The sequence below is a fragment of the Phaethon aethereus genome (assembly GCF_964289735.1).
Source record: "Phaethon aethereus genome assembly, chromosome: 14".
Taxonomy (NCBI): Eukaryota; Metazoa; Chordata; class Aves; order Phaethontiformes; family Phaethontidae; genus Phaethon; species Phaethon aethereus.
Genome location: NC_138590.1, coordinates 12,842,808 through 12,856,976, shown reverse-complemented (window position 1 = coordinate 12,856,976; position 14,169 = coordinate 12,842,808). Strand labels below are relative to the sequence as shown.

Here is a 14,169-nt window from a genome sequence, read left to right as displayed (position 1 = left end):
TTACGTAACGAGGTATATTAGATAAGCAAAAAAAAAAAAAAAAGGTGGGTTAAGTAGTAGATCGGGCATATCTAGCTACCAAGTCTGTTACTTTGCCGTGTGGGGAGTGCAGAGAAGCTGTGGTCAGCGGGAGCAGAGGCGTAGCCGTGCTGCAGCCTCAAGCCCTCCGGTTAGTACACACAGCCACGAAGGAATTTCCAGACCATTACTTGACCGGTTTTGACCCAGACTATGTAACTTGTGACAAGAGACATTTGGTGGTGAGTTTTTTGCAATAAAATTAATTACAGGCTGTTAAGTTCCAACAAGTAGCATCAAGTAGCAGCACTGTAGCTTGGTTCTAGAGCCCAGCCTGCTCTGCGGTAATGTCATTTACTGTCCCACTTCTGCTCCTGCCAGGAGCGGGGACATCTGTCCTTTGATCTTGCTCCAGCCAGCGCTGACTCTGCTCCTGTGTTCCATAGTGTCTCGTGTGGCTGGTTCCTGGCAGGGATTACGTTAACGTGCAGGGCCGTGCTCCACAGGCTGAATCTCCTCCGTCCCACCTACAGTTGCTACGGTTGGGTAATCACGCCGGCGCTCCCCGCCGGTAACGCCTCTGCCCGGCGGTGCAAGGAGGCACTGTGCCTGCTCGGGATGCGGCCCCGGCCACGCAGCATCTTCTGGCCGCAGCCAGGTCCTGTTACGTGGAGGTTTCCCACCCCGTGGCACACTGATGACTCTGGATGTTCCAGCTTACCAATGAAGGCCGAAAGACGGAGGTAATCTTGCAGACAGCTCTCCGCTCGGGTCTGTCAGGCACAGTAGGGATTCGGAGCAAGACCAAGCCGCTTACAACTCACCGGGTGAGGAGAGTGGAGTTGCAGTCATCCCTACAATTAAAATAGGAATAATTGATTTTGTGTCCCCGAATCCCTTCCCTGGCCACTTAAACACATCATCTTCTTAAACCACATCTGTATTTACCGCACATAATTTTTTACTACCTCCCAATTTCTATGATAATTTCCTTCCTTGATTTATAAGCAACAGAACTTTTTAATTATCCAGATGATTTTAATTTTCTCAGACATACATCCACTTTGTTAAACATTCATCTTGCACTTTTTGACAATCTCGACCCTTTACCACTTCTCCAGTTCATAATGAAACTAGATCTCAATAGTATTACACAGTACATTTTTCTTCCTAGATTAATTTGATATCTTCTGTTTTATCTGTGCTTTTGTTTTCTAAATACTATATTTGGCTTCTTGTAAACCATTCCAGAGTTTACTTTCAAAGTCAGAAAAAAAAAACAAACCCTAAAATATTTAGGACAACTTTGGATAATTATATGTCCTTCATCAATTCCCACACTGTAGCACGGTAGGCAATCACAAAGAATTTACAGTTGTATTTTGATTCGTCCTTGTTTTTCTGGTTTTATTGCTTTTTAGTGCTCTGAATAAGCCTCAGCTAGTGCAAAGTGTACTGGAAGACTACAGCAGGGGACTTGCAGTGTGCTGGGAGGAACTGCATGCTCAAACTTTCCCTGTTGCTGAGGAATGACATTTTTTTCAGAGGAAAATGAAAGCTGGTTCTCACCTGCTTAGTGCTGCAAGCGGGTACCATACCTACAAACATCTCTGGTTCCTCATTTGTCTAGACCTACTGAAATCTTCTTTTAATATTAGCTGAGCGTCTTCCTAATGCTGGCTTTCACCAGCATTTTTAGGAAAAGTTCACTAAATACAGTTCCTGCAGCTCAAACTAAGTGAAAAATATATAAACTGGCCCACTTGGTGTTAAGCTGAAGTTAGGAAAACCAGCAGCAGATTTATTACACTTGTTGTGATTAAGCACTTCTTTTTGTATTGCAGCTGTAGGAGTTCTATTTTTAAAAAAATTCAAAAAGGATAAAAGGAGAGTTGTAAAATGAGATTTAAGGCATTAGCTTGAGACTAAATTAGCAGAGCTGAAGCAGGGAGAAATGACCAGGACTTAATAGATGCAGGAGGGGAGGATGGAGCGAGCACACAGGTACCCACAAACCCCCACATGCCCGCTCGTTCTTTCATGCATCAGGGACTGCAGCACTTGCAGAGTCTAAGCAGGGCTATTCATGCCGCGTGTTCACTAGGTTCCCTACCCACGGAAGTATTAAAGCTTAGCAGCAGTTTTAAGCACAAGGGTAATTCATAGTATTTTCTCAATTCCTTTTTCGTTTTCTTGACTCAGCTTTGTACAAAATCTCTTTAGCATCTGTGTTGCCCAAATACAGAGAAGCAAAGTTGTTGCACTGCTTGCCATTTGAACCAGACTTATCTCTGGCTCAATTAGAAAACTGTAATTTCCAATAAAACATCATTAGTCCTCTGCTCCTGTCAGGTCTCTGACAGATTTAACTGGATTTTCCTTAGGAATTAACCATGGTTTGTGGATGGTAGCTGAAAGAATTTTCATTCATTGCCCGCTAGATCATATTAGGAATTATGTGAGGCTTTGGACGACCAGCCATAAAAATCTGTTTCAGAGCATGGCTGCACTGGAATTGTCACATATTAGATATGCAGCATCAACACTGGAAACTGTATGAAACCATACATGCTCTCAAACTAAACAGTATTTACAGTGATAGGCAGGATTTACAATGGGATGCATGATAATAATACATCCTTGTTTACTTCTGTAATTAATGCTCCTAAAGAAAATACCCTGGAAACCTTCCATAAGCAAGATTTATTTCTGTTGATTCAGACTGTAATCAGATGTCCCCATTCAAACAGTAATTGGTGTGCTTCATTAAAATGCAATTGAAAACAAGATTTATGTCAATGCTAGGCAGTAAATAACAGGGATACATATTTTCTTATTAGTGATGATCTCTTCTATAGGCTCTCAGGGTACTTTCTGCTTCTGTACTGTGCCACGTGCTTCATTTTTGTCAAAATCGTGGTATCTTGGAAAAAGACATTGTGCATTTTCCCCTTTTGATTTTAACCTCTCTCCCCGATGTATCGAGGCCAGCTCCCTTTTTTGCTCTTTCCTGTTTTCTATTTGGCTCACTGTTGTTGCTATGTTTTAGCTTGTTTTGTTCTCATGAAATGGCAGTACCTTCCAGTAGGAAGCAAATCTAGTGATGACAGGTAGACCTCAGGGCAGAGCCTTTTGCTCTTTGGGAGATGACAAGACTTTGCTTGAGCTTATGAACAGCTGAGGTTTTCACCAGGTGAGTCCAGACCCAACCCGTTGTTCCTCCTCCCAAACTTTTTCTGTTCTGATACAAGCAAAGTTAAGACAAATTAAAAAAAAAAAAATTTAAAAGCATTCTAGAAATAGAAAATAAGTTTCTTTGCAATTCAGTAAAAGCTAACTAGCTTCCAGTTAATAGGGAGAAAAGTATAGAGAAAAGTATAGTGTTTTCTTCTATGAATAGATATATATAACAAAACACACAAATAATGGAGTCAGAAGTGTAAGTCACTGCGAATGGGTGATCCCATTGATTTCATTGAAACAAGGGAGTTAGAACTGAAAACAAATTTCAACCTCAGATACTGGTTCATTACCAGCAAACTGATGGAGCTCTGTGTTTACTTGCTAGCATAATTTACCAATTGTATGAGATGTAAGCAGGCACAGTGGTAACACTGGCTAATTTTATGCTCAATGTGAAATCTTATAGCTGGTCAGATGGATACCATAAGAAATAATTAGAGCCATTAGAAATAATGGGCTACAGCTTCAGTAATACATGCTCTATTCTCAGTCCAGAGGTTTCTAAGCAAAATTAAATTAGCTCATGTTACCACACTGCTGCATCATATGCTCCTCACCTCCTGAGAGTAAACTTCTCTTTCCATTTCCATACTGCAAGCAAAGCTTGTGCCACATACAGAAAAATCCCCTGTTGGTGGCAAGGAATTCTGAAGCTTGGGGCCATTCCTTGTCAAAAAATTCTTTTAAAAGTGGAAGTGGTAGGTCCCCAGCTCACGTTAGCTCCTTTCACATGATGAGGATCATCCCTCTACTGTGCTTACAGCCTTTGGTACCAGCCCTTCGCCGTGGAGGTGCAGATCGGGTCACTTCCTTCTCAGTCCTTCTCCACAGGCTGATGGGCTCCAAGGAATCGGCCTCTATTTGCCCAGTCCAGTTTGCATCAATGCTGAACCCAGGTGACTAATTTTTCCCCTGAACTATTCACATTAAAGTTTATTTTTTTAAGGAAATTATGTCCACTTTATTGGAAGCATGTCAGCAGTCCCCAGCTGCTTGTGGTACCGCCTTCGCATCTCAAGATCCTCACTTCTCCCCAAATTCAAAAGGCTGTTAGTAGCAGTAAGGAAAACGATGCATTATCCTGGAGGGGGAGAGGAGAGGGACAAGAAGGAAATATAATCCGTGCTGCTGGAGTGATTAATGTGACTGTTTATGATGAAGGAAATGAAAACTAGAAATCTGGGTAAGTAATGATCTTTCCAAGAGAATGACGTTCGCTGGAACCACAATACAAACTCATGTGCTGACCTCCTTTAAATTATTGCTGAAGTTTTCAAAGCAAAGCAGGGATGGCACTGAAAATTTTGCTCTCTTGTTGATTCCCAGGAGCGCAAAATTTCCAGCCATAGCAGGAGAGGGGTTCACTGTGAGATACACACATGCCATCACCTCTCTTTAAAATGTGGGACGCTTTGGCGATATGTCTGCACAAAAGAGCTTAAGAGGCACATTTAACACTGTCCATTAAGCACGGTGAGCTGGAGAAAGGCTTCCCCTGCATACATCATCTCGCACCTTGATATGCAGGCTGAGCGTGCTCCGTGGGAGGACAAGACTAACAGTATTTTTGATGAAGGTAAGAGGCTAATATTGCAGCTTTGGAAAGATCAGTTATCCATCTGCCAGCCGTCTATCTCTGGCTATGGTACTTACCTGGCCTCGGTTATTACAGTATGTAACCGCTTCACAACCACTAATATATTTATCTTCTCCTCCTCTCTGTGGAGTTGGGAAGTGCTATTACCTCTGTTGCAGAACTAAGAACCGAGATTAAGGGTCAGATTTGTTATGGCATTTAGGTGCTCAGTGGGATTTTGAAAAGCACCTAACAGCCATTGTAATAAGTGGAACCTGGGTACTTTTATAGTTCTGAAAATCTTGTTACTTGTGTCTTTTATTTTAAAATTTTGGACTTAGATGACACCCTGGGATCCATAGGAGATATTCCCATGTTGTGGGTAGTCACCCAGACTACCTACCAGTCTCCTGACTGCCTCTTCATCCACCTACTAGGAGACTGTAGGTGGGATGGGGGCAATTTTATGGCAGCGGGAGAAAGTAGCTTATTTCGGTCCTGAATTCAGCAAGCTGTAACTCTGTGGGTAGCGGTGAATTTACCCTCCTTGCACAGCTCGGTGAGAGAGGTCAGAAACCGGTCCTGGAAATACTGGAGCAAAAAGGGCTTATGTGCCAATTTCTGGGATGGAAAATTCAAGAGCAGGAGCAAATAATGAAACAATCTATATTCATGCAGCTGCCTTTCCAGCCTACTGCTGTAAGTACGGGCTTACACCTAACTGGGAGATGTGAATCCTGCTGAAAGCTCCAGTGTATCACACTGGAAAACAAATGTTGATTTTGAACAAATTATCTGTTCATCACTAAATCATTTTCTTTCATTATTAGTCTCCAAATTGGTTCTGCTCTGGAAGACAGAATTAGGTTTAAAAGCAGAGTGGTTCTTAAACACTCGCTTCAAATGAAAGTATTCAGTAAACATTACTCAAACCCCCTAGAGCATAAACTCCTCAGCTGCTTTCTCTGGCTTTGCATAGATTTTTCAGCTCCTGGTTCAAAGACAGGTGTCTCAGGGATTCATTGAGGATATCAGAAAATAATCAAATTAAATCCCTTACGATCATATGCCAGTCAAATGCCAAGGAAAATTTTGTTGGGACCTTTCTGTCCTCGTTTACAGTAGCATAAATTGGGACAAAATCCTGTGCAAACAGTTAAACCAATATTGAACATGTGAGAGAGGGAAGAGTCAGACTCCAAACCTGCGGCACAACTACAAATCCGTGTGGGCTGCAAGCCCAAGTTTCTCATTGGAAGAGCTACACTTTCCTGTTAGAGTACTTGCACTCATTTCCATAGTTTTAAGTTTAAAAAAAAAACAACCATACTTGGAAATTATATTTTTACCATTAAAGGGATGGGTTTTGATTAATTCAGCATGTCAGCAAGATTGCAGCTGTCTGAGCTCGTGATTTAGGGTGGCAGCGTGGGGGTCAGCTCAGCTAACTATAAAAACACATGTAGGGAAGAAGAGTCACCTGCCCGTGGTTCTTAGGAATTGTTTTATCTTCAGATTAGCTCAGCTGTCTTGGGGTTTGGACACATCCTCTGTTGACTTAAGACATTGCTGGCTTCAGCTCTCTGCTTCTCCTCTGGAGGATCCTGCCTCTGGAGCAGAACGCAGGAGGAGAAATGTGCCTGCATCCCAGCCACTGCCGCTCAGATCCTAGCGGCTTAGTGCAAGCAGAGTGTCCTTCATTTTTCGGGGTAGGTACCAGCTTGTGAGCTGCACCACTGAGGGCGAGAGCGTACTGTACCCCTGGGCAGAAATCTCCAGGGGAAGTGTGGGGCGGACAGCGTGTTAAGCCACGGTCATGAAAGCCACCAGAGCGCACGTGCCAGCGCCCTAAGGCTGTGTGCTGTGGCTATTTTTACCGTAAAGAAATTCTAACAGATATTAGAAGGTCAGAGGGAATCATATCCCAGGTAGCACTATTTAATGTCAATCATTCTTTGCAAGCTTTTTCTCCCCCGTGCAATCCGCAATTCAGTCGTGGAAAAAAACAGTGAGTAGCAGCAGCCTTAACCTTAGGTTCCTCATGCAGGAACCAGCCAAGGGGTGACAGCAGTGGAGGGATCAGAAGAACATTTATATAAGATGTAGCTTCCCTGCAAACAACAAGCAGCTCAGAAAGATGGTGCAGAGGCTGCTAACCATGAGACCATGCTCATTCCTTGGGCTGCGTATGCCTCAGTTCTTCCCTGAAATTTAGATTTAGTTGAGTCAGCCAGGAAATTACGGATTAGTTTAGAGTCTTGAGGGAAAGATGTTTGAAAGGCAGCGATATGAAGAGACCAGCAAGAGGGAAAGTCATAACTTGAAAAGTGCCACACAGAGGGAACTGTGCCTTTGCTTTATTGAACTGTTAGCTGCAACAAATACAGATGAATTCCCTCAGTCTCCCGTAATGTTGTCTCAGTACCATCAGGAGTCCATTTTAGAGTACAGTTACTTGCACAAATGATGATATATGAAGAGTAGAAAAACAGCTGAAGTGCCGCTGCGGTAATGTAAGCAGATCCTAAAAGCTGCCCAAGTCAGCTCGGTGGTTGCGTGCTGCCCTTTGGTTTTGCCAGTGCTGCCTGCCCAAAGCAGTCGAAGCAAAGGAGTTTCTGTTCCAGCCTGCCTGGCTTCACCTGGGGAGATCATAGTCTAGATTTTGTGATCGTACAGTAAATAAATGGTGACAAAATCAACTAAGAGGATATTCCCAAAGAGGAACAATTGGTTTTTATTATCATTTTCCATACAGAAAGCAGTAAGACACTTTATAATAAAGAAGAGATAAATATAATACAAGACCTATGAATGGATAATCAGCAAGGAAGACTGAACCTTGCGCTTCTACATCTTACAGCATTAACCCAAATTGCCTGAACTAAAAGGTTAGCCACTGCTAGAGCCAGGTTTATGATTTATCCACGGTTAGGAGGGCTTGAAGCACTGCTCAGGGGGCCTGTCTGTGAGCAGTGGGACATGATTGAAAGAGTGGAGACCAGGAATTTTGGGGTCTTCAGCTTTTTTTTGCATTGATTTCCTTATGCCCTTAAACCCTTTCAAACCTCACATCTTGCATATGAGCAAGCTGACCATGGGGGAAGCTCTTGCACCTTGCATCTCGTCCCAGCATTTGCAGCATAGCAAAGCTGATGTGAAATGTTAGTAGATTGGATTTGTGATGTGTTTTACCACACTGCGCATGAATTTTTTCCACTGACTAAAGCAGGCGTGGGTCTGAACGTCAGCAGGTCCTAAGGTGCCGTGCAGTGGGCAGTCAGGCTGTGTCAGACAACTGCCTGAGACGGAGCGTGAATAGTCAACCCACTGAGCTCTGTAACTCCCCTTTCTCTTGCAGACTGGAGTCGCCTACGCGCGCGCTGGTGATGGAGGCCCCAAAAGGCATCGAGATCAATGCCGAGGCCGGCAGCTTGAAGGCCACATGCAGGACAGAGCTCAGGCTGGAATCCAAAGATGGAGAGGTAAGCCAAGGATGTCAAGCCCTGCAGCAAAAGCAAACCAAGCCACTGATCTCCCGCAGATTTGTGGCCTTCTGAGTCACTGAGCTGCTCCATTTGAAACACTGGTGTGAAGGCACTGGTGAAGCCTTCCTAGCTTAGTTTCTGCTAGCAGTCATTGAACATATCATATGCAAACAAGCCTCACTCTGTGGCAAAGGCTGATTCATTATTTTTAAAGTGCTTGGATAATAGCATCTGTTGTTCAGGTAGATTTATGTGGCTCTAAAATACACAGTACTTCTAAACTCTTTGTTTCCTTGTCACTTTAAAACAAGATTTACTTCACCAATATAATTAAATCTTTTATCATACATTTTTCTTTAAGAAGACCTTAATTCACCATTATTGATCCGAAAAGCTTTTGTAGCTGATGTTTTCATTTTGGAAAGAAAGGGAACATTAAGAGACACAGGTTGTTGCACTGGGGAAGCTTCCAAAGAGGAAGAGAGAATAACTAAAAGAGATTACACAGAACAAAAGTAAGATAGGTGTTGAGTTAAGCCACTTCTGGTGTCCCAAAAATAAGTGAGCACATGGTTCTCATGCCTTTCTTCTGCCACAATGACAGAAGACACCGAAGGATGTGGCTGAGGAGCTCTTGCTGGGGAACCCACCGAGAACCTCGGCCGGAGGAGCTTCCCATTGAATGCAAACCTCCCCACAATAGAGCTCCAACATAAGCTAACGTTGTCCTATCTTAGTGTCAGGTGTAATAAATAGAATGAGGGTTTTATTGCAATTCCTGTTATTTCTAAACATGTACATTTTAAGACATTCCAAACCCAGATCACAGGTGTTAACAAAAAACCTCTCAAATACACAAAAAAAAACCCCTACCTAATATACTACATTTGAAATCCAAGACATTTCACTACTGCAAGTACTTGCCTTAATGTTTTTAACACTGAGTTGCTTTTAAAATGCATGTATTGACCTGTCTCTTTCAGGAGATTAGATGGTTGGATACTAAAACTGGAGGCTCTTACTGTAATTGCAAGATAAGAGCAAATACTGTCATTCGCCCTGTAATATTCTGGTGTGCAGGTTATCTTACTGCGCTCTTCTCGGTGATGTTAGAGCACTTCCCTGTAGCTGCCATGCATCTAAGAGCTGCCACATGTTCACTTTTATGTTCTGTTTTATAAGGAGAAATTCAGGTCTGTTACAGCATTTTAAGTTATTTTTAATATACATAAAAGTGTTACACGTATACATAAAATATACATAAAAATCAGTGCTGTGAGCCTGCAAGCGTAACTGGCAATGAGATCATAGTGCCAGAAGATCTGGTGGAGAAGAGGAGCTGTTGTGTTGACATGAACCATACACGCTCCCCGCCTAGCAGTGGGGTACCTCTGGTTGGGTTAACCCAAACATGGAGGTGCCCCAAGAAGGTACAAGTCGAGAAGACACGGTGGGTAGATTAGCAGAAACAAACTGAAGGTCTTAGGTGGCTCATGGTAAAGGCAGATCATACGCTCACCCAGAATTTGTACCAGACTTTCCCATTTTAATACACTTGCCTACCCAGGTTTCGTAGCAGCTTCTTTAAACACAAGATCAAAACCAACAGCTCTCCATTAATTCTCTATCTCTTTCTCTCTCTCTCCCCCTCCAACTTCAGATAACGTTGAATTCTGCAAAAATCAAACTACCTAACTTGCCTCAAGGATCTTCCTCTTCTGCAGGGTCCAGGCAAAAAATCTACGAGCTCTGTGTGTGTCCCAATGGGAGGTTATTTCTGTCTCAGGCAGGCTCTAGCTCGACCTGCCAGATAAATACAAGCGTCTGCCTTTGAGAGACAATTTGCAGTGGGGCATCGCAGGCAGCACAAAAGCCAGTTCTGGTCTCACAGCTGCCAACTATTTTTACTAGAACACAGGAAGCCTATCAAAGACTTTTTTTGTGTGCGCGCGCGTGTGTGTGAATATATATATATAAAAAAATATATATAAAATATATATATATCCTCTGTGTAAAATGATGTTTCAGTACAAGGAATCCCAGGGTGACCCTGTTACATTTGTGTAGCATTTCTCGTTCCCACACCAAAATTTACTGGTACAAACTGCTGAATTGGACTCGATGCTCCCCTGAACCCTTCTGTATTAATATAGTCTAATGATCACCCCTCGTTTTTGATCATGTTCTCAAAGCAATGGGATTGCTGGCTGGGCAAGACCCTGGAACCATTGTAGACCCACCAACATACAAAGGGAAAAGAAGCATCTCCAATTATTTTTTGCACCATTAAATCAGTGGCATAAAAAAACCCAACCAAACAAACAACAAAATAGCCAGATGTGCTGTACTGATCACCTAGAGTGATCCAAGATACCTGAAGTTGAATTACACTCTTTAATTTTCACCTGAAGTATGGCTTCCTGTTGGGGGAGATGGATTGCACTTGGCCAGTAGAAAAGTCCAGATCTTCTTGCTGGAATAATCACATATTTTTCTGAAGGGATTTGAGACTGTGCATGACCAAGGATGCCTTGTGTTATTCAGATGTGACACGCCAGCTCTAACTCTAACCTGAAGTCATCTCTCTGCTAACAAAACTGAAGTTGCATTCCTTGGAAGGAAAAAAGTTGTGAAAGTTGGACTAAACAGAAAAATCCTGAACCTCCTTAGTTAACAGGTGTCCTGGATCACCCTGCACACTCTGCACTAGCACCTTTAATTTTGAAAATATTTAAAGTACCATGAGAAGGTAGGAAGATTTAAGATTTGGACATTATCTATCCATACCTATAAAAACTGAGAAAATTACCTTTTCTACCCATAGAAACAAGGAAATTCATACAAATTAGATGTGTAATGTAGGTGCTATGCCAGAATTTTTGTCATCTTTCTTTTCAGAATATACAGTCCAAGGTTGCTTAGATTTGGTGGAGACTGCAAATATCAGAGATGCTGACAATGAAACAAACCTTTTTCAAGGATTTATAAAGATTGTGAAAAAGCCAGGTTACTGGCAAGCAAGGGCTTTGGAGGCCTGATCCTCTACAATTTGAGCCCCAAAAGCTCTGTGGTTCAATCTTTTCATGGTTGCATTTTTCCTTATTTTAAAGTCCAGGAGTCACTTACGGGCAGGATAAAACATGAAATCTGATCTGGTAACATTACTTCTACTGTTCAAGTTTTGAAAAATAATGAGAAGAGCCCAGATCATTGAACTCTGACCCATAATTGCATCCACATGCATGTAAAAATCCTTGAAAAACAAATGTACTAATTACTGCAAAAGTGTCCAAGTCACAGTAAATCTCACGAGGACAACAAGGTTTCTAAGCCACTGGGATGCTTTTGAAAATATTACCTCATGTACAAATATGACAAATCTGTGCCCACCCCTAGTGATATCTAAGTAAAACTGGTATTCTTCAAGCAATCTTAAAATGTAGCTGACAGAAATCTTTAGAAATAATTTAGCTCATTCCTTTTTTACAGATTTACACATTTTTTCTTGTGGTCTGGAGAGTACCAGAGTTTGATTTTTTTTTTAAATTAACAATTCTGGCTTAATCCGAAACTGGCTGGACTCAAATGAAAGATCTCTATGGAGTTTAGATTAGATGTGGTGTTGCCTAACAAAGCAACACTCCCATAGAATTTATTCCTGAGAGAGGATTGAATGATCTACTTTTATTTCAGTAATGCTTTCCAATTAATTAATGAATTCAAACTATTTGTTAGTGAATGATTCCTGTAATTATTATGTCTTGAGTCAACGTTGAATGCAAAGGGTCACCCAGGATAACAATTGTATTGGGACACAGGACTATACCATCTCTGTTCAAAGAGGGGAATTGTGCCTATGCCTTAAGTCAATGCACTCAGCAAGGAGAAGCACATCATATTTATCTTGTTATTAAAACTAGTTTATTTGGGGGGAGGGACAGGAGGGTGTCTTGGGAACTGGTTGTGCAACTTACAACAAATATTAATGAAATGCATTAAGACTGTAGGGGCACCCAGAGTGACACAGACTTTTTTTTTACCATGTTAAATATAGCAAAATACTGTCTACGTTACCTCTGGGACCACAACTGAAGTCCCATTCATAGTCCTACATTTACTGTAGAGGTTTTGTTCCTTGTTTCATTTAACACTGATCACAAACCTTACAGCAAGCATGGCCCAATTCATAAACAAATCCCGTGTGAGCAGTTGTGAAGACATGTGCTGCAGGAAGCGTGCCCTGTACAGAAAATGAGTTCCATTAACCGCTCCATCCCGGAGAGTGTTAATGCTGGTGAGAAAGGCAAGGCTGAACGCAGGCACTGACCCAGCAGGGATGCTGCACCCTGATTTCCATGCTCTGCTCCCGAGAGGCCGGTGGCTCAGTCCTCATCCCCGTGCACCTTCTTGCTGCTCTGCTGAGGATTTCCATCCCAACAAATAAATTCTGAGTGGCTGGTCTTCTCAGCTGGGCTCCTGGATGAGATTGTCACCTTCTCATATCACGAACGCCATGAAACTGCTTAAGGACATCCAGACATCTATTTTGGTATGAATTTCTATGGGGAAGCTCTTGGGGAATGACCTTGCACATCTGTGCCATCACTGCAGATGCTTCCCTTAGGTGAACGAAGGGTACCTTAATTATGCCTATGTAGAGGAATTCCAGGTGCTTCATATCAACACAGCTGATATGCTGTGCTGAAAGACAAGGAATTACTGCTAGAGAGATTGAATCCATATAGAGACTTCTAAATCATTTGAGCCCCACTTACGTTTTAAGACAGTGGTTTAGATGCTGCTGCCTCTGCTAGCGTTGGCCACATGATAAGTCCCCTACTGTTCAGTGAGTGGCAAACCAGAGCAGACAGGACTGCATGTCCAAGATCCCGGGGGAAAAAAACAGGTATTTTGTTTAAAAAGCAGCAGGCAAACACATCCAGCTATCTCACGTTTCACGGTTTGTTGTTGGGGGCTGCTGTGGAGTGACTGACTCACCTGTTGAACAAGGCAAATGCCCGAGAGTCCGTTTTCCTCCTGCCTTGCCCAGAAATCCCTCATAGTTGCTGTACCTGTATGGGTTGGTTTTCCTCGAGTCCATTTAAGCTAGAGCCTCCCTGGCTGGAATTTCACCCATATGCTCTACCTGCCGCCGATAAAATGCCAAAAACAAACAAGGGTTTGTGTATTTCTTTGTGAACCGGGCCTGCAGTTCAGTTCAACTGAGCGTTTGCTGTTTGGGGAGATAGCATTTATCTCAATCCAGAGTTTACTTTTACCTCCCAACACTAAGGCAAGGCTAGGATGGGTGGAGAATTTGTTTCTACTGGACTCAATGGAAGAGATGCTGATGACGACATGGCCTGAGCTGGGACAGGAGCTGGATAGGTGACAATCCAGGGCACGGAGGGCAGTGGAAACACTGGCAGCCCTTGGGGTGACTGCGGGACCGAACCCCGACTCGGCGTTGTGTGCGAGTCTGCGTTGCAGCTGTGAGCACTAGAACCCCCCTGAAACGCTAATCAAGGGACTGTGCGACTAATGTCAATATACCTTGGGCAACCACGAATACTGCAGTTAAAGACAAATGCATTTATGTATTGTAACTCTTAACTTTATAGGGCTTCGGGACCTCATTAAATTTGCTTTAAATGCGACACTTTTTAGTAAGCAGTCAGAAAAATGACTGTCACTGCTCACCTGTACACTATCCATATGTAGTGTATGATCCTTCTGCTGTCACAGGTGAGTTAGGATGGTGTTTCTAAAGCAAAAATACTTTACCCATAGCAAAAGCAGAGATCCTAATCCTGACTATACAACTGTATCCATCCTCCAGGTTTCTTT

At 42.7% G+C, this 14,169-nt stretch overlaps 1 protein-coding gene across 1 annotated transcript in view; it reads left to right on the top strand.

Moving 5' to 3' along the window:
- The window catches only part of SGCD (sarcoglycan delta), a gene marked incomplete at its 3' end in the record, with an annotated part of 128,548 nt that extends 118,392 nt beyond the window's left edge, over positions 1 to 10,156 (top strand). The window contains exons 6-7 of the mRNA XM_082006230.1: positions 8,196 to 8,319; positions 9,983 to 10,156. Of these exons, the coding sequence (XP_081862356.1) occupies positions 8,196 to 8,319; positions 9,983 to 10,156 (298 nt within the window). The remainder of the gene's footprint in view (positions 1 to 8,195; positions 8,320 to 9,982) is intronic.
- Between the last annotated feature and the right edge of the window lie 4,013 nt (positions 10,157 to 14,169).